At 49.0% G+C, this 26,203-nt stretch overlaps 1 protein-coding gene across 1 annotated transcript in view; it reads left to right on the forward strand.

Annotated features, from left to right (window-relative positions):
• The window catches only part of LOC142257566 (hemicentin-1-like), a 141,644-nt gene that overhangs the window by 21,430 nt on the left and 94,011 nt on the right, over nucleotides 1-26,203 (forward strand). The window contains exons 8-10 of the mRNA XM_075329710.1: nucleotides 1,422-1,745; nucleotides 2,036-2,164; nucleotides 4,166-4,240. Of these exons, the coding sequence (XP_075185825.1) occupies nucleotides 1,422-1,745; nucleotides 2,036-2,164; nucleotides 4,166-4,240 (528 nt within the window). The remainder of the gene's footprint in view (nucleotides 1-1,421; nucleotides 1,746-2,035; nucleotides 2,165-4,165; nucleotides 4,241-26,203) is intronic.

Below are 26,203 nucleotides of genomic sequence, written 5' to 3' on the forward strand. Positions count from 1 at the left end.
ATGGACCTAGGTAGGTGCCATTTCACACTCACTGCTTTTGTCTCTGTGATCTTTAACAGAGACCATTCCACACACCCTCCAAGTAAGGGAGGAATTGCTTTATTTTCTAATTATATTCCTCTGTGAGTTTAACAGAGGTATTGCACTCTGCACTTGGGCTATTATTTTTTACAGTGGCACACTTTATACCCCTTATCCTCTTCCATAGTCTGCAGCAGAGTCTTTGCACGGTGGACCCTGACTGTCTGATATTCCTTTAGGTTTTATTATCAGACAGCCCCCCGTAACATCGCGGTCCTTTTGTGGGGTAAGTTACTTCTCTGTGCCCTCTCCTATATATGAGGCTGTGTCCCTGAGCTTATGGGTGGTGTGGTACCCTGGAAGTCACCACACACGGCTGGATCAGCAGACCGCATGGAGCTGTTGTCTACTCTGGGGTCCAGTAGCCCCTCGTGCGTAGTGCCTGGGATCTGTCTACCCTCAGGCTACTACCTCCTAGTCGCCTTTTGGGTGTCTCCTCACAATCCTCACACTCCTCTCTCTCTGGCTCCTTTCAACTGTCACTCCTTCAACTGTCGTTTTTTTCCTCTCTGCCAACTCTGCCTAGCAACACCTGTTGCTTCCTACAAGCCACACCCCTTTCCCAGGCTAACAGCTAAGGGATTGGTTCTCACATCTGACCACTGTTAACCCTCTACATGCGGCGCCCAGGTCTCAGGGAATGTGCCCCTACCTGTGTGTGAGGTGTGGGTTGTCAGCATAGGGTGTTCCAGAAAGCCTTAGAATCCTGCAGATCACTGGGGTAGCATATCCCAGGGTGCTGCATGTGCAACATTAAGGATCCATACAGTAGGCAATGCTAGATGACAAACCATCAAGAGAGGCTGGATAAACTGGAAGCCACTGAAGCAGTAGGGCAGAAAGTGTGGAAAATGGTTGTATGGATGTAGGCAGAACAATTGCAAACAGATTGTAGAATAATGTGAACAGTCTCTATTAACAGTTTGTGATGCTTACAGCAAATGATGGGTTAACCAGCAGATCACAGTAGCAGCAGGTGCAAGTTATAGATGGAATCCACAGTAGATAGTAACGCAATGTGAACAGGCTCTATTAACAATTGGCAATGCTTGGAGTAGTTGATGGATTAACACATTGCAGTCTCAAGTATCAAACACGGGTGTCTCAAAGTGAGCCTTAAAAAGCCTTGGGAGTAGATTAAAACCCAATGTGGAGTACAGCAAAGAGCAGTGGCCATATAGTAAGCAGTAAGAGCCTTTGCTATCTTCCAATCTGCCCATCTGAGGCTGAAAAACCACCAGATTCTACTGAAATTGAGTTTATTGGAAATCCCTAAGTTCCCTAAGCCTTCACTAATCAAATTGAATCACATTTCATTTTCAACATGTCTCTTCCAACAGAGCCAGTATCAGACATTGACATCACCACAGATAAAGAAGGTGAGGCTTTTGCACTTGGAGAATCCTTGACCTTCACCTGCACCATCCAGCGTGGCACTTCCATCTCTGTCTCCTGGCTGCACAATAATACCGTTGTGACGCAAAATTCTGAGCTCTATCACATGCAAGACAATGGAAAAATCTTGTACATAGACTCCCTTCAACACTATCATAAAGGAACATACCAGTGTAATGCCAAAAATGGACTATCAGTCAATAGGACCTTCTCTGTGATCAGTGAAATTCGAAAAATCAACGTCTATGTCTTGGAGTTGAAAGCTGACAGTAAGACCAGTTACTGATTAATACATGTTTTATTATGCGCTTTCATGATCTCTCTTTTTTTGTGGATTACTTCATTGTTTTCTCCTTTTTATGTCTATATTATCATTATGAATTTTTCGTATCTTACGGTCTTGTCTTGTTCCTGTTTTATCTGACTTTCTTTTATCGTTTACTCCTTTGTCATCTTCATCTTTTTCCTTTTTTTTAAAGCTTCCAACCCCTTATAATTATTACTAATGAATGTTTTTTTTTTATTACATTGGGGCTTTTCTTCTTCTTCTGTTTCACAGACCATACCATCTGGTGGTCAATGCTTGGGATTCTACTGCTCGTCATCATCATTGTTGGTGTTCTCATCATAACGTTCCACAAAACAATGTTTGCTGCCCGAAATTGTGGCAAGAATAAAACATCTTCAGGTTATAAACATTAATATCCACTTTATTAACAAAACTATCACAAATTAGTCATGCAATGTTTGGCTTTGCATACACCTTCGGGCACGGTGTTGTCGAACTCTGTTCACATCATATAGCCTGACAAGCAACCTGAGGCTTCTGTATTGTTCAGCCAGAGCCGAGCGTCGGCTGGTTCAGGTTCACTGGTCCTCAGCTCTGCAGGAGTTAATTTCTACTGATTTCTGAGTGTGGCGTCCCTGAAGCTTCAGTCACCACAGGGTACTGCACCTCACTTAAGGTGTGGTACTCATCCTGGATCCAGATGAGGTCGGTACTGGTTTCTCCACACACAAATTCATACACACAGTTAGGTTGCCATCCCCATTGGGGACCGGGCTAGGATCGGGTCTTAAGGCAGTCACCAAACATGGGGGGCTGACACCCACTAGTGACAGGGAATAGGGGGAGTTAGAAGCCATTATACCAGTCAGCAGTTCTCCAGAGGGAGAGGTCAGGAGCAGACAGGTTTTTCGGTAGCTCCAGTGAGACATAGGAGACAATTCGGTCGCCGAGGGGAGAGCTTCATTGCTCCCTTGGGACTGGCGCTGTGCAGGGTGTAGAGCCCTAGGGTAGAACATATTCCACGTTGGACCACCAGAATCTGCAGGACAGGAGGATTGTATATCTCCCTGACCACCACAAGTTCCCGGAGCACAGTGGCACATAGGGGCTGGGGTCGGGATCCCCAATTCTGACTCCACTGCGAACCCGCATCACCTGCATACAGGACGGAAGCTTAAAACTACAACTATCCCAAGTAGCTTCAGACCACGGGGATCTATCTTCAAAAGCACAGGAAGGAAGGGCCCACGGACTATCGCACCGGTTCTGACCTCCAAAGGATCCGGGATTGCTTGGTGCCCATCACGGCAGAGACTCGTAGCCTGACACTGCACTGGAATACTGAGTAAAAGGCCTGGAACCACAGCAGCTGACTCTACCTCTTATTACCGTTGCCGTTGCCACGCACTTTGGTGCCCGCCATTAGTACAACCCTCCTCATCCTCCTTGGGGCCTAGCTTCACCTGCGGGAAGCTGAACTACCCTAGCTGCGACACCATCTGCTCCAGAGGACTGCAACCGCAGCAGTGGCTACTCCCTGCCCACATACCACAGATGATGTCACGAAACTTTCATCCCATTCTCCATCATCCTCCCTCCTTTTTATTGTATGCCTCGGGGCCACAAAGCCGGGCAGAGCCACTTGTGACATTACCAGACCCGACACCACCAGCCCGGCAACGAGTAAAGTTAACCGCTTGCCCTGTGGGTGCTACATGAATAAGACCTAAGAGCTCAGGTTGCTAATTGCCTTATGCAGCTGTTTCCTTCCTATTTAATGCACAGCTTCCTTCCTGTATGTGCCAATTATAGTTTCAGCTTTTGCTCCAAGTCCTGCTCTTGGTGATTTTCCTGTGTATGGTGATCCATGTTGCGCTTCTGAGTGGTGTATGTGTTCCCCTGTTGTGCATTATTCCCCCCCCCTTTTCCGTTGTTTTTCAGTACACATATTGTCTCTCCTGTGTGTTTTGAGTGCTGTATCTACGAGTTTCTGTCTTTCTTGTCCGTGTCATTTTGTGGGATTTTGTCTTTTTACTTTCCAGCCCGCCCCTAGGGTGTGGGAGAGGGGGGAGTAAGATCAAGGTTCGGACAGGAGTTAGGGTCACACTGGGAGCTCGGACCTGGTTACCATCAAACCTACCTGCAAGATAACGGACAGCGCAGGTACCCCAGTCTGAGTGTCAGCCTAATGTCACCTGTCCCGCCATTACATCCCTGTTACACCCCATGACACCTATGTCTTATAAATATGCTTCGAGGGTCAGTTTCTTACAAAATCAATTAGCCTAAAAAGTTTTTGCAATGTGAAAAACCCTCTTCAAATTAGGACATGAAAAAATCACCATCCCAATTTTTTACTGCCTGTTGTCTTAACAATTTTTCTCCAATCCTCCTCTCCAGTAATAAGGCCAAAGCAGAATAATGAAGATGGTAACAAACAAAATCCTATAACTGCCCAAGAAGTATACGCAAATGGTAAGAAACGTTCCCAAAATTTTTACTTCATTTTCAATTCTCTTCTCATTTCCTTGTATCTTGTCTTTCGGTTCCATCACTCTCCCTCCTACTCCTCTCTTCTTTTTCTTGTCCTTATTTTGTCTTCCATTAATTGTTTCTCTTTTACTTATTTTTCTTTGATTTGCATTTCCATTACTTTTCTCTCATTCTTTTTTTTTTTCTCTTTTATTCCCATCATTTCTTCTATCAGCCATTTCTTCAATTTGATGTCTTCTGTTTCTATCCCTTTTTCTTTTGCTACCATTATTTTTTTCACTTTCGCTTCCATTTACTGTTCCTTTGCTTCCATTCCCATCACTTTTTCTTTGATTGGCTTTTTTTTAAATTTCCAAACTCTTTACTTTGTCTTTTATTCTCTTTTCATTCTCTTCCAACTTTACGTCATCTTCCATTGCTTGGAATGTGTGGTAATTGATGTTTGAAAATAGATATTTGACCAATCCATCTTACTTCACAGTACCATTAAGGAAGGATCTTGACGAAGATGGTTGTACCTACATTAAGGTCAAAGCAGTACAGGGTCAGTCCAAATCACCTTCTTTATACATAGCCAGGACATAAAACCTGTCATGCAGAGTTTTTTTTAATTCGATGTCTATACTTTAGCTTTTTGACAAACCACAATTAGTTCAATGTTTGATGGAAATGTGGGTTGGCGGTGGTGGGTGAGGGAGGTCATCATCTGTTCAAGTCAATACAAAGCCATGTGGCCACTAGACATTATGGAGTGTCACAGTTGTGATCCAATAGATCAAAGAGAGAAAATTCCACCCTGAGCAGAAGATGTTGCCACCTCGGAGAATCTAACCCCCACTCATGATTATCTTCTTTTATATTTCAGCTCCTTCTTATACAGGTGATGTGCCGAGAGACGATGTAAGTATTTATAGGGGTAATATAGTCACATGAATTATACAGAAAGTGACTAGCCTGCACATACAGTTCTAGAATTACTCATTTGCTCAAAAGTTTATAGTAGTAAGTGATGTGGTTGACTTGATCCATACCAGAAGTTCTGGAAATTATTTACTACGGAGCCTGGGTTTGGTGGTTTACCAAGCAAGCAGTATCTGGCACTCGAGGACGCACAACAGCCACAATGCCAGTACCAGTGATATCAGCCATAGTTATATGGATGGCACAAGTCAACGAGAACAGGAGCCACTTTTACAGATCTTCTCTCTATGATGTCCATTTGGCCCTATACAGTATAAGGATAGGCTTTGTCTTCACACAACCACCATTTTAACCCTTTCACTGACTTGCGAGTTTCCACTTCTGCGCTTTTGTTTTTTTTTCCCCATTATTCCAAGAGCCATAACTTTTTTATTTTCCTGTCCCCATATCCATATGAGGGCTTGATTTTTGTAGGACGAGTTGAACCTTTAATTGTCACCATTCACTTTATCATGCAATGCATTGAAAAGTAGGAAACAAAATTCCAAGTGCATTGAAATTGCAAAAAAACTGCAATTCCACATTTTTTTTTTAATTTACTAAATTTATTATACAGTACAAGTGACCAGGTAGTAAGTATGATTCTCCTGGTCAGTCAAAGTACACACATACCAAACATGTATAGGATTTTTTCTATTAAAGTAGTGGAAAAAGTTTTGGAAAATTGTAAGAAAAAAATTTGCTTGTGTCACCATTTTCCATGAGGGACAGCATTCAATAAATTAGAATATCATCAAGAAGTTAATTTCAGTAATTCAATACAAAAAGGGAAACGCATATATTATATAGAGTCATTACACACAGAGGGATCTATTCCTATATATTATATAGAGTCATTACACACAGAGGGATCTATTCCTATATATTATATAGTCATTACACACAGAGTGATCTATTCCTATATATTATATAGAATCATTACACACAGAGGGATCTATTCCTATATATTATATAGAGTCATTACACAAAGAGGGATCTATTTCACGTGTTTATTTCTGTTAATGTTGATGATTATGGCTTACAGCCAATAAAAACCCGAAAGTCATTATCTCAGAAAATTAGAATATTATATAAGACCAACTGAAAAAAATATATTTTTATTGGCGCCTACTGAAACGTCTGTACAGTAAATGCCTCAATACTTGGTCAGGGCTCCTTTTGCATGAATTACTGCATCAATGCGGCGTGGCATGGAGGTGATCAGCCTGTGGCACTGCTGAGGTGTTATGGAAGCCCAGGTTGCTTTGATAGGAGCCTTCAGCTCATCTGCATTGTTGGGTCTGGTGTCTCTCATGTTCCTCTTGACAATAACCCATAGATTCTCTATGGGGTTTAGGTCAGGCGAGTTTGCTGGCCAATCAAGCACAGTGATACTGTGGTTAGTAAACCAGGTACTTTTGGCAGTGTGGACAGGTGCCAAGTCCTGCTGGAAAATTAAATTTCCATATCCAAAAAACTTGTCAGTAGAGGGAAGCATGAGGGCTTTAAAATTCCTGGTAGACGGCGGCGCAAACTTTGGTCTTGATAAAACACAGTGGAGCTACACTAGCAGATGATATGGTTCCCCAAACCATCACTGATTGTGGAAACTTCACACTAGACCTCAGCAGCTTGGATTGTGGCCTCTCCACTCTTCTCAAGACTCTGCGACCAGGATTTCCAAATGAAATGCAAAATTTACTTTCATCTGAAAACAACACCTTTGACACTGAGCAGAAGTCCAGTTCTTTTTCTCCTTGGCCCAGGTAAGACACTTCTGGCGTTGTCTATTGGTCAAGAGTGGCCCATGTTCTGGATATGTCTGTGTGTGGTGGCTCTTGAAACACTACTCCAGCAGCGTCCACTCCTTCAGAATCGCCCTCATATTTTTGAATAGCCTTTTCTTTACAATCCTATCAAGACTTCTGTTATCCCGGTTGTACCTTTTTCTACCACACTGTTTTCCTTCCACTCAACTTTCCATTAATATGCTGGGATACAGCACTCTGTGAACAACCAGCTTCTTTAGCAATGACCTTTTGTGCCTTAACCTCCTTGTGGAGTGTGTCAATGACTGCCCTCTGGACATCTGTCAAGTAACCATCTTCCCCATGATTGTGTAACCTACTGAACCAGACTAAGGGCCCATTTTAAATGCTTAAGAAGGCCTTGCAGGTGTTTGTGTTATTTATAGTGCCTACAAGTAGTATTCAACCCCCTGCAGATTTAGCAGGTTTACACATTCGGAATTAACTTGGCATTGTGACATTTGGACTGTAGATCAGCCTGGAAGTGTGAAATGCACTGCAGCAAAAAAGAATGTTATTTCTTTTTTTTTTTTTAAATTGTGAAAAGTTTATTCAGAGGGTCATTTATTATTCAACCCCTCAAACCACCAGAATTCTGTTTGGTTCCCCTAAAGTTTTAAGAACTATTTCAGGCACAAAGAACAATGAGCTTCACATGTTTAGATTAATTATCTCTTTTTCCAGCCTTTTCTGACTAATTAAGACCCTCCCCAAACTTGTGAACAGCACTCATACTTGGTCAACATGGGAAAGACAAAGGAGCATTCCAAGGCCATCAGAGACAAGATCGTGGAGGGTCACAAGGCTGGCAAGGGGTACAAAACCCTTTCCAAGGAGTTGGGCCTACCTGTCTCCATTGTTGGGAGCATCATCCGGAAGTGGAAGGCTTATGGAACTACTGTTAGCCTTCCACGGCCTGGACAGCCTTTGAAAGTTTCCACCCGTGCCGAGTCAAGGCTAACCCAAGGACAACAAGGAAGGAGCTCCGGGAAGATCTCATGGCAGTGGAGACATTGGTTTCAGTCAATACTATAAGTAACGTACTCCACCGCAATGGTCTCCGTTCCAGACGAGCCCGTAAGGTACCTTTACTTTCAAAGCGTCATGTCAAGGCTCGTCTACAGTTTGCTCATTATCACTTGGAGGACTTTGAGACGGACTGGTTCAAGGTTCTCTGGTCTGATGAGACCAAGATCGAGATCTTTGGTGCCAACCACACACGTGACGTTTGGAGACTGGATGGCACTGCATACGACCCCAAGAATACCATCCCTACAGTCAAGCATGGTGGTGGCAGCATCATGCTGTGGGGCTGTTTCTCAGCCAAGGGGCCTGGCCATCTGGTCCGCATCCATGGGAAGATGGATAGCACGGCCTACCTGGAGATTTTGGCCAAGAACCTCCGCTCCTCCATCAAGGATCTTAAGATGGGTCGTCATTTCATCTTCCAACAAGACAACGACCCAAAGCACACAGCCAAGAAAACCAAGGCCTGGTTCAAGAGGGAAAAAATCAAGGTGTTACGGTGGCCTAGTCAGTCTCCTGACCTTAACCCAATTGAAAACTTGTGGAAGGAGCTCAAGATTAAAGTCCACATGAGACACCCAAAGAACCTAGATAACTTGGAGAAGATCTGCATGGAGGAGTGGGCCAAGATAACTCCAGAGACCTGTGCCGGCCTGATCAGGTCTTATAAAAGACGATTATTAGCTGTAATTGCAAACAAGGGTTATTCCACAAAATATTAAACCTAGGGGTTGAATAATAATTGACCCACACTTTTATGTTGAAAATTTATTAAAATTTAACTGAGCAACTTGTTGGTTTGTAAGATTTATGCATCTGTTAATAAATCCTGCTCTTGTTTGAAGTTTGCAGGCTCTAACTTATTTGCATCTTATCAAACCTGCTAAATCTGCAGGGGGTTGAATACTACTTGTAGGCACTGTATTCTAATAGATAACGACTTTTGGATTTTCATTGGTTGCAAGCCATAATCATCAACATTAACAGAAATAAATACTCTGTAATTACTCTATATAATATATACAGTTAGGTCCAGAAATATTTGGACAGTGACACAAGTTTTGTTATTTTAGCTGTTTACAAAAACATGTTCAGAAATACAATTATATATATAATATGGGCTGAAAGTGCACACTCCCAGCTGCAATATGAGAGTTTACACATCCAAATCGGAGAAAGGGTTTAGGAATCATAGCTCTGTAATGCATAGCCTCCTCTTTTTCAAGGGACCAAAAGTAATTGGACAAGGGACTCTAAGGGCTGCAATTAACTCTGAAGGCATCTCCCTCGTTAACCTGTAATCAATGAAGTAGTTAAAAGGTCTGGGGTTGATTACAGGTATGTGGTTTTGCATTTGGAAGCGGTTGCTGTGACCAGACAACATGCGGTCTAAGGAACTCTCAATTGAGGTGAAGCAGAACATCCTGAGGCTGAAAAAAAAGAAAAAATCCATCAGAGAGTTAGCAAACATGCTTGGAGTAGCAAAATCAACAGTCGGGTACATTCTGAGAAAAAAGGAATTGACTGGTGAGCTTGGGAACTCAAAAAGGCCTGGGCGTCCACGGATGACAACAGTGGTGGATGATCGCCGCATACTTTCTTTGGTGAAGAAGAACCCGTTCACAACATCAACTGAAGTCCAGAACACTCTCAGTGAAGTAGGTGTATCTTTCCCTAAGTCAACAGTAAAGAGAAGACTCCATGAAAGTAAATACAAAGGGTTCACATCTAGATGCAAACCATTCATCAATTCCAAAAATAGACAGGCCAGAGTTAAATTTGCTGAAAAACACCTCATGAAGCCAGCTCAGTTCTGGAAAAGTATTCTATGGACAGATGAGACAAAGATCAACCTGTACCAGAATGATGGGAAGAAAAAAGTTTGGAGAAGAAAGGGAACGGCACATGATCCAAGGCACACCACATCCTCTGTAAAACATGGTGGAGGCAACGTGATGGCATGGGCATGCATGGATTTCCATGGCACTGGGTCACTTGTGTTTATTGATGACATAACAGCAGACAAGAATAGCCGGATGAATTCTGAAGTGTACCGGGATATACTTTCAGCCCAGATTCAGCCAAATGCTGCAAAGTTGATCGGACGGCGCTTCATAGTACAGATGGACAATGACCCCAAGCATACAGCCAAAGCTACCCAGGAGTTCATGAGTGCAAAAAAGTGGAACATTCTGCAATGGCCAAGTCAATCACCAGATCTTAACCCAATTGAGCATGCATTTCACTTGCTCAAATCCAGACTTAAGACGGAAAGACTCACAAACAAGCAAGACCTGAAGGCTGCGGCTGTAAAGGCCTGGTAAAGCATTAAGAAGGAGGAAACCCAGAGTTTGGTGATGTCCATGGGTTCCAGACTTAAGGCAGTGATTGCCTCCAAAGGATTCGCAACAAAATATTGAAAATAAAAATATTTTGTTTGGGTTTGGTTTATTTGTCCAATTACTTTTGACCTCCTAAAATGTGGAGTGTTTGTAAAGAAATGTGTACAATTCCTACAATTTCTATCAGATATTTTTGTTCAAACCTTCAAATTAAACGTTACAATCTGCACTTGAATTCTGTTATAGAGGTTTCATTTCAAATCCAATGTGGTGGCATGCAGAGCCCAACTCGCCAAAATTGTGTCACTGTCCAAATATTTCTGGACCTAACTGTACATTTCCCTTTTTGTATTGAACTACTGAAATAAATAAACTTTTTGATGATCTAATTTATTGAGATGCAACTGTATGTGTATTTTGATTTTTTCATTGTTTTAATTTTAATAAAAGGGAGGGGATTTAAATTTTTTTTAAACTTAGTTTCATGACAACCCATCAGCTCCCCATGATCACAGGTATGCTGATGTGAGCAGGGCATGGGCCATTCCCCTCCGGCGCTTGTTAAATCCTGCTGTCAGAGATTGACAGCGGGATTTAACTGGTTAACAGCCATGGGTGGATCAGAGATCCACCAAGGGTCTTTTAGAGGCACATGATGGCTAATTTAATAATCCGTCATGTACTGTGAATGATGCGGGCTCGACTTGCAAACCCGCATCAAAGACAGGTACACTACTTTTGACGTACATGTAAGTCAAATGTATTGAAAGGGTTAAAGCCTTTAGTCCCAAAATCAGGGTCTACAGCCCGCACTCTGAGATCTACAGGTAGACTGCTATCTACCAGTTGGCCACCTCTGGTTGAAACCATTAGTCCTTGACTGGTGAGACTCATATTTCACCTATATTACTCTGTAGATTTTAGCTTTGTTTCATCTTCATGTTCAGAATAATTTATAGATTTCTTTTGAGATTTTTCCTTTTTTTTCCACCAGTTCACAGTCCATTACTCAAAAGTTAAGTGTGTTAAGGCCACATCTGGGAGCAGAGCAGAACACAAGACTCTTGAGACGTCTGACTCCTCCACTATCTACGATATCATCAAAGCTGACAACTTCAACGCTGATTATCACTGACATCTGGTCATTAACATGTGGACTTCTGACTAGTGATGAGCAGATCCAGAATGTAAAAGTCTGGATCCTCACGGTTTCAAAAGTACCCGAGTGCTGACTCGGGGCCGGAGTTCTCAGGGAACATCGAATAATGATCCGGATCTGGCAACTATGGAAATAAAAAAAAATAGAGGAAAAATATAGAAGATAAGAATAAAGCAAGCGTGTTATACTTACCGAGTCTCCAGCACAGCTGTAATAGCTTCCGGAGCTGCTCATTATTGCTCATCCATATTCTCTGCTTCCCCCACCCATCGGCAGTCCTGGTGTCTGTGATTGGTTGTAGTCGGATGCGCCCTTAGCCTGTGTGACAGCGGCTCTGGATGTTTTCAATCACAGACCCTGTCTGTGTTTAGATTGGTGGAAAACTAAATAAATAAAAAAAAATTGGCTTAGGGTCCACCCATATTATGATACCCACCCATGATAAAGCATATGGCCATAGGCTACCGTCCCCTCCGTGCTTTTATCTTGGCTGTGTATCAAAATAAGAGGAACCACATGCAGGTTTTTGTTTTTTTTTTGTCTGTAGCTTATGTTTGAGTGAATCTTTCTTTTGGTGCTGTAGGGGTTAAGGATTCTTTGCTATATGGATATCCTTTGTAGTCTTAATCTCAGATGCAGCTATTTGTGATCACACCCCTTCGGTATAAATAATCATTACCGTCTTACCATCTGATGCCGTGTCACGTGTGAGTCATGTGGTTTCTGGCCATAGAAGGTCACAGCATCTCACTTTGCAGAATACTCTTCAACTTTCCATCGTTCCTGCTGTCAGTATTCATTGCTACAGGTAGCTTTCCTGGAGGATTCATCTTTCTCCCTTTTGGACCCAGCAGGAGCTAGACTTCCACCCAGCTGTGGATCATCGGTTTTCCCTTGGTGTTTAAATACTCCTTCCTTCCTTTGGACTGGTGCTGGTGAAATGTTTCAGTCCATTCAAGCCTTGGTTGCAAGCAGGTGACTTGTACTCCTCTGTGGTATTGTTGCTGAAAACTCTGCTGAACTTCTACATGAGTCCTCTAATGATAAGTAGTTGATGCCTTATTTCCCTGAGTATCTCCCTTATGTCTTCTACAGTTGTTTAGTGGGGTTGACAAAGGTCTCATTAAATCCATTCCCTATTTAGGGCCCAGCACTAGGGATACCTAGGGTCAGGTATCCGGCTCGGCACATAGGCATGGAAGCTGTCTAGGGTGGTGAGGGATCCAAGGGACCAGCAGTAGGTTTGGTCAGGGGTCACCATCTTCCCTTTCCCTAGACACAGGGTTTCCCTTCCCTTTTGCCATGTGCTTGTGTGGCGCCCCTGAGGCTTCCGTCGCCACAGGTCATTGCACCCCATCTGCGGTGTGATGCCCCATTCTGGGAGAGGAAGAGAGTGAACTCCGGTCTCCTGGTAAATTCACACTACACCCATTGTTAGGGACACACAGGACCAGGGAAAGTGGCAGGCAACCCTCCCATGCTGCATGCTGAGAGGGGCTGTAAGACCCATCCCTGCTCCCATAGGGTGGTAGCTTAGCAACTGGGGAGGTGGGAGGAGCCACCAGAGAGCAGATAGAGAAAGGAAGGTCAAGTTAGTTTCAGTTTACCTCAGGGAGTGAGAGAAGCAGCATGTAGTTGGAGGAGAAGAACGAGAGAAAGGAGGGAGGAGGAGGCCTGCTGAGGCAGGCAAGGAGGAGAAAGAAGAGAAGGAAAGAAAGGGTCGCAGGGCCGCGGGTAGTCCTGTAGGTACCACGAGCTGTCCTTGTTGGGTACCGAAGCCGAGGGCCCAGAGGCGCTACGAGTAGCTGCAGGCTGCAGTGGCCTGGTCCACAGTGACATCGGTGGAGTGATTAGCTGCGACAGGGGACGGTCCCTAGAGACTGGAGGAGTGAAAAGACAATCTCCAGACAGTAAAAACCGAGGCCCAGGGAATTGCAAGCTCCCAGGGCCAGAACCCAGAGCAGACCTTCAGAAAAGGGGTAATCAGCCGACAGGTGACCCCCCAGCCTGGAGGCTGTAATGGAGGCCAAGCCAAAGTCCATCTAACTAAGGCAAGGCTAGTGAAGACAGCCGAGAAAGAGACACTAAGAGAGAGGGTACCGGATTTCACACTCTGAATCACCCAGAAGACGGAGGTCCCTGACAGCGGTCCCAGCAGTCCAAGGGTCCTGCCTGCCCTGACAAGAACTGTGAGTAAAGAACTTGAACTGCACCTCTGAAGTCGCCTCAGTTATTTCCTCTGCATAGACATTCACAAGCACCAACTGTGCCCCGGGCATTGCTCCACCTGTGGGGAGCAGTACTACCATTGCTGCCATAACATCATCCCGGAGGCCTCACACAGCAGCGGCGGCTTATTAGCCGCATACCACAGGTGGCGTCACGAACACAACCATTAACAAGCAAGCCACATATTCTACTGACACCCACCAGGGCCACGGAGCCGGGCCCAGCCACCACTGACTACCACTGGACTAGTCCGGCCCGGCACCGGGTGTCCCATAGCCCTGGGGTGGGCGAGTCAACTTTGGCGTCACGAACAGGATTTCGTGCCCGGTCTAACCGGGTACTGTGCGCCTGAAGAACCGTGTGACAGACTGTGTACTTTACTGAGAAACCGCCGCCATTAGCGCTGCTGAGCGCGGGAAGAAGGGGGGCGTGAAAGAAGAAAGGGCGCGAAGAGAAGCCCCGCCCCCTTGTCCAAGAAAAGAGCGCGAAGCAGTGCCCGCCATGGAAGGCGGAGGAAGAAGAAATGGCGACTAGATAAGCTGGCAGGCTGGCAGAGAGAGTCTAAATGCCAGACCAGCAGATAAAGAAAATGTACCTTATCGCAGCAAAGGTGATGCAGCAGATCCGGCAAGCGACGCACGGAGCAGCGACCACCAGAACACCGGAGATGCAACTGAGGGGTGAGTCATTTAATGCCCCTGCCGGCGCGAGAGCCCCAACCCCCGCTGCCATGCCCGTGGTCCCTGGAGAGATGCCCGGCACGGCGACGCCGATCCGTGCCGCAGCCACGCCAGGTGCGGCCCGCCAAGATTTCGCCGCCGGATCGACGCCCATCCACACCGCAGCAGCGACGCCAAGCCCGGCCCGTCAAGAATCGGTCACAGCAGCAACTTCAATACAGGCCGCCGCCATGCCAGGCGCGGCCCGCCAAGACCAGCAGACGCAGACTGTGCTGACCGCTGTCTACCTGCTGCCAGGTGGGGAGCCGGAGAAGAATCCCTACAAGTAAAGATGAAGAGATGCTGAACTGTAGATAGCCCCTGTCTGCCCCTCATTCTTTTCGAAGACGACACCCTTTCCTGCTGTGTTTTGCCCCTGATGCTTTTTGAAGACGTCACCCCCCATGTTATGTGTTACCGAGCCACTGAACTGGAATGTGGGCCCCGGTGGAAGTGTATGTGTCATGTCATACCAGGCCACTGGACTTAGTGGCTGGTATGTTGTTTATGTGTCCTATGTAACCAGGCCATTGGACTTAATGGCTGGTTGATTTGTCCCATTAGTGTTTGATTGAAAGAAACGAACTGCCGGGCTACTGGACTTGTTGTAGCCAAAAATGTAATTAGTTGCACCCGTTGTGCCCCCTACCAGAATTATGGGGGAAGTGCCCAAACTGTGCAATGAACTGAAAGTGCACACATAGTTTCTTTATAAGAAGTTCGCAACGTTTATGATATGTGCCTCCCATAAAGGGAAGAAATGTTTTACTGTTTTATGTTATTGCATACAAAAATGTTTTTGCAGTTTCTCCACATGTTTTTGTTGTTTTTCAGCCCGAGGACGTGCTGGGATTTGCTGTGGGGGAGTGTGGCGCCCCTGAGGCTTCCGTCGCCACAGGTCATTGCACCCCATCTGCGGTGTGATGCCCCATTCTGGGAGAGGAAGAGAGTGAACTCCGGTCTCCTGGTAAATTCACACTACACCCATTGTTAGGGACACACAGGACCAGGGAAAGTGGCAGGCAACCCTCCCATGCTGCATGCTGAGAGGGGCTGTAAGACCCATCCCTGCTCCCATAGGGTGGTAGCTTAGCAACTGGGGAGGTGGGAGGAGCCACCAGAGAGCAGATAGAGAAAGGAAGGTCAAGTTAGTTTCAGTTTACCTCAGGGAGTGAGAGAAGCAGCATGTAGTTGGAGGAGAAGAACGAGAGAAAGGAGGGAGGAGGAGGCCTGCTGAGGCAGGCAAGGAGGAGAAAGAAGAGAAGGAAAGAAAGGGTCGCAGGGCCGCGGGTAGTCCTGTAGGTACCACGAGCTGTCCTTGTTGGGTACCGAAGCCGAGGGCCCAGAGGCGCTACGAGTAGCTGCAGGCTGCGGTGGCCTGGTCCACAGTGACATCGGTGGAGTGATTAGCTGCGACAGGGGACGGTCCCTAGAGACTGGAGGAGTGAAAAGACAATCTCCAGACAGTAAAAACCGAGGCCCAGGGAATTGCAAGCTCCCAGGGCCAGAACCCAGAGCAGACCTTCAGAAAAGGGGTAATCAGCCGACAGGTGACCCCCCAGCCTGGAGGCTGTAATGGAGGCCAAGCCAAAGTCCATCTAACTAAGGCAAGGCTAGTGAAGACAGCCGAGAAAGAGACACTAAGAGAGAGGGTACCGGATTTCACACTCTGAATCACCCAGAAGACGGAGGTCCCTGACAGCGGTCCCAGCAGTCCAAGGGTCCTGCCTGCCCTGACAAGAACTGTGAGTAAAGAACTTGAACTGCACCTCTGAAGTCGCCTCAGTTATTTCCTCTGCATAGACATTCACAAGCACCAACTGTGCCCCGGGCATTGCTCCACCTGTGGGGAGCAGTACTACCATTGCTGCCATAACATCATCCCGGAGGCCTCACACAGCAGCGGCGGCTTATTAGCCGCATACCACAGGTGGCGTCACGAACACAACCATTAACAAGCAAGCCACATATTCTACTGACACCCACCAGGGCCACGGAGCCGGGCCCAGCCACCACTGACTACCACTGGACTAGTCCGGCCCGGCACCGGGTGTCCCATAGCCCTGGGGTGGGCGAGTCACTTGGTACTTCTCTGTGCCTAGCATAACATCCCAGTTATAGAATTTTTATTCTTATGCTGACCACTTTGGAAGGAGACAGTCTCTAGAAGAAGCTGAGGAGCAGTGAGTTTAGCAACATTGAAGGAGCTTGGCATTTTATCCTTTTATGTCTATTTTCCCCCTTTCTGTTGCCATTGCACTGTGTTGTATTATTGCAGTGATGAGACTAGTGCTTGCGCCGTTCTTCTCACTAGCCAGGGTGAGTTCAGGGCAAGCAAGGATGTAGGCATGTGACGACAACAATGCGAAGGACCTGTATAAGGACATTAGGGACCGCAGGGTACAGACTCAGCTAAGTGGCAGGAGGTGACCCTGCTCCACTCTCCCTATTGCTATGGCCCACTGTTGTATCATGTTCCTGGAGTGCCCTGAGTTTTGCGGAGCTCGCAGAGAGGTCCCGTATACCTTACGGAGCTCCTATAGTCACTGTATGATTGAAGCCATGTGAATTGTGTCTTGCATCTTTGTAAATAATTTATAACCACCAAGAACTCAAAGGGACGGTGTTTGACCTAAAAAGACTCAACTTTATTAAATCACATAAAATTATTAACAATCAGTTGTATCAAGCAGAGATCTTAACTTCCTCATCACACTGGACGTAGCTACATACCAATATTGTCCCAGTGATCTCCATAATGCCGAGAACACACAGTTCCTTCTCCAGTACTGAAGGCATTTTTTAAAAAATACCTTCAGTACTGGAGAAGGAACTGTGTGTTCTCGGCATTATGGAGATCACTGGGACAATATTGGTATGTAGCTACGTCCAGTGTGATGAGGAAGTTAAGATCTCTGCTTGATACAACTGATTGTTAATAATTTTATGTGATTTAATAAAGTTGAGTCTTTTTAGGTCAAACACCGTCCCTTTGAGTTCTTGGTGGTTATAAATTATTGTTGGTGTAAAACCTAAGCATGAGGTTAATGGTTTTTGGACAAGTGACGTATATGTCTTTGTAAATAATGTATAATGTGAATTGTGATGGTAATGTGTTATCTGTAATGTACAATAGGTATCTTGTGTGATTACCAAACAGGGCCAGTGTCGCGGGCGGGGAGGAGGGTGTCAGCACACCGCGCTCACCCTCTTCTGCTCGGGTCCGGCAGCTGCTCAGTGGTGGCTCGAGCTGTGGGCCGGATCCCAGGGTTTCTCGAGCGACACTCCTCGCCCGTGAGTGAAAGGGGATTTGTGGTTGGGTGTGGGGGGTTGTTATAGTTCGTGACGCCACCCACGGTTGTGGTGATTTCACCACCGCTGCTCAATTCGGGGGTCCCGGGGATGGTGATGCGGAGCAGCCAGGTGTTGTGTTGCCCCTCCGTGGGTAGGGGTTGGTGATCCCGGGGCTTGGGGGTGGAGATGGAGGTGCGGGGCCTGGTGGGCGCAGGGACGCGGGGGCAGCGCTGTGCCTTGCGGCACTGTGGTACTCACTCAGCCTGAGACTTGGACACAGTTTGTACGGTAAACCAAACGGCTGGTAGGACGGTCCCACAGACGGCTGCACCTGCACTCCCGGTAGGTGACGGTGATGTCCCTCTTCCTTGCACCTATGGTTGACTTGTGGTAGCGGTGGATTCCCTCCGGTTACCCGCTCCCCGACTACAATCTGGGCCGGAGGAGCTCTACACTTTGCCCGCAGGCGCTGGCCCTGAGAAACTGGTGCCCTGGCGGTGGCGGTGTCTCTCTGCTTCAGGTTGGGCTGTTGCCTTCAATCGGGACTTGGTTGTTGGGGGATCTACGTCCCCTTCACTGACGGATTCGGCAAATTTGGCGACTCCTAGCCTGGCCAGGGTCCGAGAGGCCCCTGCCCTGGTGCTGACTGTCCTTCGGAACTCTGCTCCAGACCACCGGGCACACAGCCAACGGGGTCCTTCCAGGAACTTCCAAACGGTCCCCCTCCAGACAGTCACCGCCGTCGCTGACCTTGCTGTTCTGACCCTTCACAAAGCTGGGCCCTTCAGGCTTTCCTTCCTTCTTGTCACCTCACTTGCTTTCCTCCTTTTCACTTCTCTACTTTCACTACTTGTTTACTCTTGCCCTCCCCGGGCTACTCTGTTGTTTACTCAAGCTCGTCCCTGAGCTGACTGCACTCTTGCCCTGCCTGGGCTAATCTGCCTGGTTTCTCCCGCCTCCAGAACTGTGATCTCCTTGGTGGGCGGAGCCAACCGCCTGGCCCACCCCCTGGTGTGAATCATCAGCCTCTGGAGGAAGGCAACAAGGATTTCTGGTTAGCTGTGATGTGCCTACCTGGAGTGTGGGGTGTGGTGGTGTTGTGACCTGTGACCCCTGGCTTGCCCAGGGCGACACATTCCCCCTTAGCAAAATGCAGACCGTCCGCGGGCTGCCGTCCTACACCGGCTTTATTTTCTGAAAAAGGGGTAACTAGGTTAAGCAAACATGAATAACATTTTTAATAACTTCTTCCCAAGACGGGAGGCACATTTACTTTAAACGTTGCAACGGTTTACGGTTACGGTTTCCGCTCTCTCCCACCCAAGTAACCTGGCCCTGATGCTGCCCCTAAAGCCCAGGCAGCACCCCTTGACCCACAGTCCAGCACACGGTACCCGAGCGGGATCTGTCCTTCCCTCCAGAGGGTAGCCACCGGTTCCTTTGGCGGCTGGGCCCTGGCCTGCTCCGCTCAGGGCCCTCCCTCCAACCTGCCTCTCCGGAGGCGGCATTGCGGAAAACGGTAACGGTAACCAACATATTTACAAGCCACTAACGTCTGTGGTTGCCCTGCAAGTTCACGGGCTTGTCCATGGATAGTTCCCATGCATTTTTAAACGGTCCCCACGGGGACAACGGTGCCGGCTCCAGCCGGTTGCAAATCACAAGCAAATCAGGTCAAACTTCGGTAATTTTCATTTTCCTTATCATTCTTTCCAAAACTTTTAAACAAACAACAAACAACACAACTTCTGGTGGTCCCTACGGGGACGGTGCAACGGGCATCCGCTGCCCTACTCCGGTCCTTCTGCTACTTCATCCGAGGGAGGGGGTGCAGGGCTCACCTTGCTCTCTTTGCTGCCTCTGAGCTTTACATCTAGGGCAAACCACCCCCTCTCTCCGCAGTGCCGGGTATACCGCACCATGTCTCCCGGTATGAGATTACGGCCAGGATGCTCCTCGGGCAGATGGGCATTCACGTCCCGCCGGGCCACAAACACTTCGGCCTCCAGGCCCGGTTCGTATATGAATCCGTAGCCCCGGCGGACATCAAACCGCCTCACCTGCCCCTCGTACAACGGGCCCCGGACACGGAAGGTCACTTGCCGCAGATTTTCCTTTTCCCGAATGGCTCGGGCCACCAGCTCGGCTTTCCTTCTCTCTCTCTCCGCGATCTCCAGGCCCAGCTTTGTCGGCTCCCTTTCCCAATATGGCGCTACTGCCAGCTCCGGCGCACGGGTCGGGCCCCGCGGGACATCCAGAACATTACCCACTGTCAGGAAGGTGGGCGGCGTATCCCGCGGTGTCATGGCCTTGGGCGCTGCCCTGCAGCAACAACCCGGCGCCACCTCAGCCGAGGTGTGGGGGATGGGCACAGGGGCTTTCCGCAGCTGGGCCTTCGGCTCGGAGCGGGTCATCGGCTCCGGCTCGGGAAACTGCTCGGGGACTGTCTCTGGCACAATCTTCGGGGCCTTCCATGGCAATGCCTCCGGTTTGCTTCGGGCTCCGACTACAGGTCGGTCCGCTGGGGCGGACGGGCTGGGTATCGCTACCGGTTGCGGTGGCAGCGGGCCTAGTGGCGGGGTCACGGCCTCTGAGACGGGTGGCGAGGGAGGCAACGGGGGGAGAGGGCTTGGACCAGGTCCCTCAACCGCAGCGACCGGTCCCTCCGGGACATAGGGGCGTGGGTCACTCACCCTCCCTTCCTCCGCTTCCTCCTCGCGTCTCCGCACGGTGGCTATAACGTCCGCCATGTCGGTCTCCCACTCCTCCAAGAGGAGCTGCATCTTGACCTGCAGCCTTAGATGGAGCTGCGCGGTCCGGATTTCCACCCACGCTGCGGTTCCCGGCGCGGGGGCCACGGTGTTTCGGGACGGCATCCACATGGTGACTTTCTCTCTTTCTTCCAGGAACGGTATATTTGCAGGGTCCTGGCGTCCCTGCTTCCACAGCCGCAGCCACATGCGGCCAGCCGCCATCGCGTCCCCCTTAGCTCTTTCCGGCCCCTCCTCTCTCGGGGCGGGGTTTTGGCCTTCGCGCCTCTACTGCTCGAGAAGACGCTCGAGCGGGAACTCTTCGCGCCAAAGATGGCGGCTTCTGAAATTTTTCTGCCGGATACCTCCGGCGGTAACAAGGCGCACCTCTACCAGACGGCAGAGCGGTAAGATCCTGTTCGTGACGCCAAGTTGTCGCGGGCGGGGAGGAGGGTGTCAGCACACCGCGCTCACCCTCTTCTGCTCGGGTCCGGCAGCTGCTCAGTGGTGGCTCGAGCTGTGGGCCGGATCCCAGGGTTTCTCGAGCGACACTCCTCGCCCGTGAGTGAAAGGGGATTTGTGGTTGGGTGTGGGGGGTTGTTATAGTTCGTGACGCCACCCACGGTTGTGGTGATTTCACCACCGCTGCTCAATTCGGGGGTCCCGGGGATGGTGATGCGGAGCAGCCAGGTGTTGTGTTGCCCCTCCGTGGGTAGGGGTTGGTGATCCCGGGGCCCGGGGGTGGAGATGGAGGTGCGGGGCCTGGTGGGCGCAGGGACGCGGGGGCAGCGCTGTGCCTTGCGGCACTGTGGTACTCACTCAGCCTGAGACTTGGACACAGTTTGTACGGTAAACCAAACGGCTGGTAGGACGGTCCCACAGACGGCTGCACCTGCACTCCCGGTAGGTGACGGTGATGTCCCTCTTCCTTGCACCTATGGTTGACTTGTGGTAGCGGTGGATTCCCTCCGGTTACCCGCTCCCCGACTACAATCTGGGCCGGAGGAGCTCTACACTTTGCCCGCAGGCGCTGGCCCTGAGAAACTGGTGCCCTGGCGGTGGCGGTGTCTCTCTGCTTCAGGTTGGGCTGTTGCCTTCAATCGGGACTTGGTTGTTGGGGGATCTACGTCCCCTTCACTGACGGATTCGGCAAATTTGGCGACTCCTAGCCTGGCCAGGGTCCGAAAGGCCCCTGCCCTGGTGCTGACTGTCCTTCGGAACTCTGCTCCAGACCACCGGGCACACAGCCAACGGGGTCCTTCCAGGAACTTCCAAACGGTCCCCCTCCAGACAGTCACCGCCGTCGCTGACCTTGCTGTTCTGGCCCTTCACAAAGCTGGGCCCTTCAGGCTTTCCTTCCTTCTTGTCACCTCACTTGCTTTCCTCCTTTTCACTTCTCTACTTTCACTACTTGTTTACTCTTGCCCTCCCCGGGCTACTCTGTTGTTTACTCAAGCTCGTCCCTGAGCTGACTGCACTCTTGCCCTGCCTGGGCTAATCTGCCTGGTTTCTCCCGCCTCCAGAACTGTGATCTCCTTGGTGGGCGGAGCCAACCGCCTGGCCCACCCCCTGGTGTGAATCATCAGCCTCTGGAGGAAGGCAACAAGGATTTCTGGTTAGCTGTGATGTGCCTACCTGGAGTGTGGGGTGTGGTGGTGTTGTGACCTGTGACCCCTGGCTTGCCCAGGGCGACACACCAGCACTACTTAAGTTTTTGGGGTAGGTCACAATGGGAGGGGTTAGCAAAGTTTGCCAAAGTGGTGGTGTTACGAATCGGCGCCGCCGTAGCCTCAAGCAGCCGGCTGCAGTTCCAGTCACGCCCAGGCATCGGCCGCCGTTTTTGGCTGTGCCTCGGGTCATCCAGCTGGCTCCTTCCTCCCCCACATCTAAGTGTGGAGAAGCGGTTAGTGCACATGCGCGCACCAGTTTACCCCAGCCAGAGCCCAAGACCAGTGTTTCGTCTAGTGGGCATGCTCAGCCTGATTTTGCCATTTCTGAGGCTAAAGCGGGCTTTAGACGCTACGATATATCTAACGAGATGTCGGCGGGCTCACGTCGTAAGTGACGCACATCCGTCCTCGTTAGTGATATCGTAGCGTGTGACAGCTATGAACGAGCAGAAATACTCACCTTCTCGTTCATCACTGACACGTCGCTCATTTTCTAAAAATCACACGTCCTGTTGTACATCGTACCCGGGGCAGCACACATCGCTCCGTGTGACACCCTGGGAACGATGAACACAGCTTACCTGCGTCCCGCCGGTAATGCTGAAGGAAGAAGGTGGGCGTGATGTTTATGTCCCGCTCATCTCCGCCCCTCCGCTTCTATTGGCTGGCCGCTGTGTGACGTCGCTGGGACGCCGAACGTCCCTCCCCCTTCAGGAAGTGGATGTTCGCCGCCCACAGCGAGGTTGTTTGGAAGGTGAGTACGTGTGACGGGGGTTACAGCATTGTGCAACACGGGCAAGAAATTGCCTGTGACGCACAAACGATGGGAGCGGGTGCGATCGCACGAGAAATTGTAAGGTGTAAAGCAGCCTTAAGTCCTCAGTTCAGGCTACTGAGCATGCTCCCACACTTAGTGTGAAAAGACTCTTTGCACAGGTACTTGGACATCGTGCCGTGTCTAAGTCCTGTGTTGTGCCTACTGAGCATGCTCAGGCTGATAGTCTCAGAAATAAGACTAAGTCTGTTGTTCAGGCTACTGAGCATGCTCAGGCACTTAGTGCATCAGAGGCTAAGTCCAGGAAGGTCTTCACTGGGCATGTCCGTGAGGTGGCAGGCTCTGATAGGCCAGAGGACATCAGGTGTCCTGATGATGTGGCCACTCCGGACTGGCTCGCGGAGGCCCGCCCCTATGTCCTGGCACCCCACCATTGGTCGTCAGACGATGACTGAGCATGCTCGGACAGAAAGTCTGATTTCTGAGACTGTTGTTCAGGCTACTGAGCATGCTCAGGCTCTTAGTGCATCAGAGGCTAGGTCCGGTAAGGACTTCACTGGGCATGTCCGTGACGTGGCAGGCTCTGATAGGCTGACACACATCAGGTGTCCTGGTGATGTGGCCACTCCGGACTGGCTCGCGGAGGCCCGCCCCTATGACCTGGCACCTCACCATTGGTTGTCAGACGATGACTAGTGAGGTGTTTGTGGGGTGTGGCTGCCATGAGGTCATCAGTGATGTGGCGGTGCCAGATAGGTCGCTGGTGATGTCACTGATGACGTGGCACTCCGCTATTGGCCCCTGGAGGTGCCATTGTGTTCCACCCTGGCTTTGGTGCAGACCTAGGTTATAAAAGGGGCTGGAGACAACATGGAGGTGCGCAGTCTTCACTTATGCTCAGAAAGAGCACACCTCCATATTAAAGTCTCATTGCGGCATAAGCCTTAGATTGGAAGTGGCAGGCAGTGTTAGGCATCCAGTGCTTGTCACGCCACGACACTCGTGGCTCAGCATGCTAGGGTCAGGCGCCGGGTTTCCACCTCCTACCGTTCAGTCCTGCTTGTGCAGCCCAGTGGAGTCAACTGGGCTGCGGCTGCTGCGCACACTGTTCTGTAGTGTCGCTTACGTGCACGTACAGTGTATCCCAGGACTCCTGTAGCTTGAACAGGGAATTCCTGGGTTGGGTTAGTGGACTCTGTGATGCTAACAGGGTTCACAGTCTCCTGACCCAAGTGCTATTTAACTTGGATCAGGCCCCTATTATTTCAGAGCCGCCCAGCTCTGTATTCTCCGCCTAACCTTTGGGTTGCCAGCAGCTCTTTTGTCATCTGGAGCATGGTGGTCCCCGACTGCTGATAGGGATATATACTATCTTATCCTGATACGCCAGTCCCCCCCTTAACAGACGGTTTCTTGTGGTGCTTCAGATAGGACCCAACTTGTGACTAGTGCAGACGTATGTTCAGAAAGGTTGTCAAGGATGAATGTAGCAACAAAAAGGGAAGAGGAGACCGAATTGAGATAGTGTGATGCTGAAGTGTTGACTGAGCAACAGAATATGAGACAGTTTTGAGGTTAAAGACCGACCTTCTAACTAAGTGGACCCAGGCAAAAGGGTCCGGAGGACGGGACTTTAGAAACAAGGCCTCAAGCCTAAAATTTAACGGGTCAAGATGGACTGGTATGTGACCAAAGTAAACAGTCTCAGGTAGAGTCTCCCCAAGCGTCTGAGAGCACAAGGCTCTTCTCTAACACTACTCGCAAAACCCATACCCCCCTCCTCTGTGAGGAAAAGAAACATGGATATAGAACCGTCTGGGAGCAGAAGGCTCTACTCGGGCCATAGGGATCAAAACCTTGGTACCCCGTCCTCTATGAGGAGAGGAAGAAAAATATTAAGATCGGGAACAATCCATGGGGAGCTCAGGATTTGTATGAGGATGTCTTGTAAACCTGGAATGACTTGGAAGCTATGTATCAGCTATCCTGTGTGTATTTTTGTTATGGAAGAACCGTTAAGTAAAGTGATGTTGCCACTTAACCGGTGATCTCCCTGCAGAAGCAAATTGTCATCTAGTCATAGCCAGTCAAAGACAATGCTAACATGTGGCCTACACAGGGGTACAGCCTGCACGACACAAGTGCACACACCCAGCCAAGACCATGTCTTTCATGTAATGTGTTGGGGTATCTGGAGTCAATCCCTGGCTCACGACTACCACCCCAGTACACTGTATACAGTCACTTTGTACATACAGTACATTGTTACTTAACCTGTATTGATCCTGAGTTACAGCCTACATTATACTCCAGAGCTGCACTCACTGTTCTGATGGTTGAATCACTGTGCACATACATTACATTACTGATCCTGAGTTCCATCCTGTTTTATCTTCCAGATCTGTGTAAGGGGGTGTAAGACTTGGCCGCCCCAGTCCTACCAACCACCATGTAGTCATGTGACCGAGTGATGTTTGAATTTGATGTTATGGTGTAATGTGTTAATGCGGCCACTAGATGGCCACAATATATTAACTGCTTTCCTAGTACTCTGACTAGGGAGAGTTAAGCCTCCTTTACACCTTACAATTAAGCATACGATATCGTATGCTATGTGACACGCCCCCATCGTATGTACGGCAAGTTCAATTTGTTGACCGTGTCGCACAAACAATTAATTGCCGTCACACGTACTTACCTACCATACGACCTCGATATGGGCGGCGAACATCCACTTCCTGGAGTGGGAGGGACGTTTGGCGTCACAGTGACGTCACACGGCAGCCGGCCAATAGAAGCGAAGGGGCGGAGATGAGCGGGACGTAAACATCCCGCCCACCTCCTTCCTTCCGCATAGCTGGTGGGAGCCACGGGACGCAGGTAAGCTGCAGTTCATCGTTCCCGGGGTGTCACACACTGCGATGTGTGCTGCTTCGGGAACATTGAACAACCCGACGTTCAATTTTTAGGTTTTGAACGACGTGTATGCGATCAACGTTTATTTGTTCAATCGCACGTAGGTTTCACACACTACAATATCACTAACAATGCCGGATGTGCGTCACTTACGACGTGACCCCGCCGACACATCGTTAGATATCTTGTAGCTTGTAAAGCCCGCTTTAATGGTAGGAAGGAGTTTAGTTAGTAAAAAAGTAAGGATCACTGGAAGAAATAGGAGAGTCCCTAGGGAAGAGAAACAAGCTGTGTATG

This window comes from Anomaloglossus baeobatrachus, chromosome 12 (genome assembly GCF_048569485.1).
Source record: "Anomaloglossus baeobatrachus isolate aAnoBae1 chromosome 12, aAnoBae1.hap1, whole genome shotgun sequence".
NCBI classification, from domain to species: Eukaryota; Metazoa; Chordata; class Amphibia; order Anura; family Aromobatidae; genus Anomaloglossus; species Anomaloglossus baeobatrachus.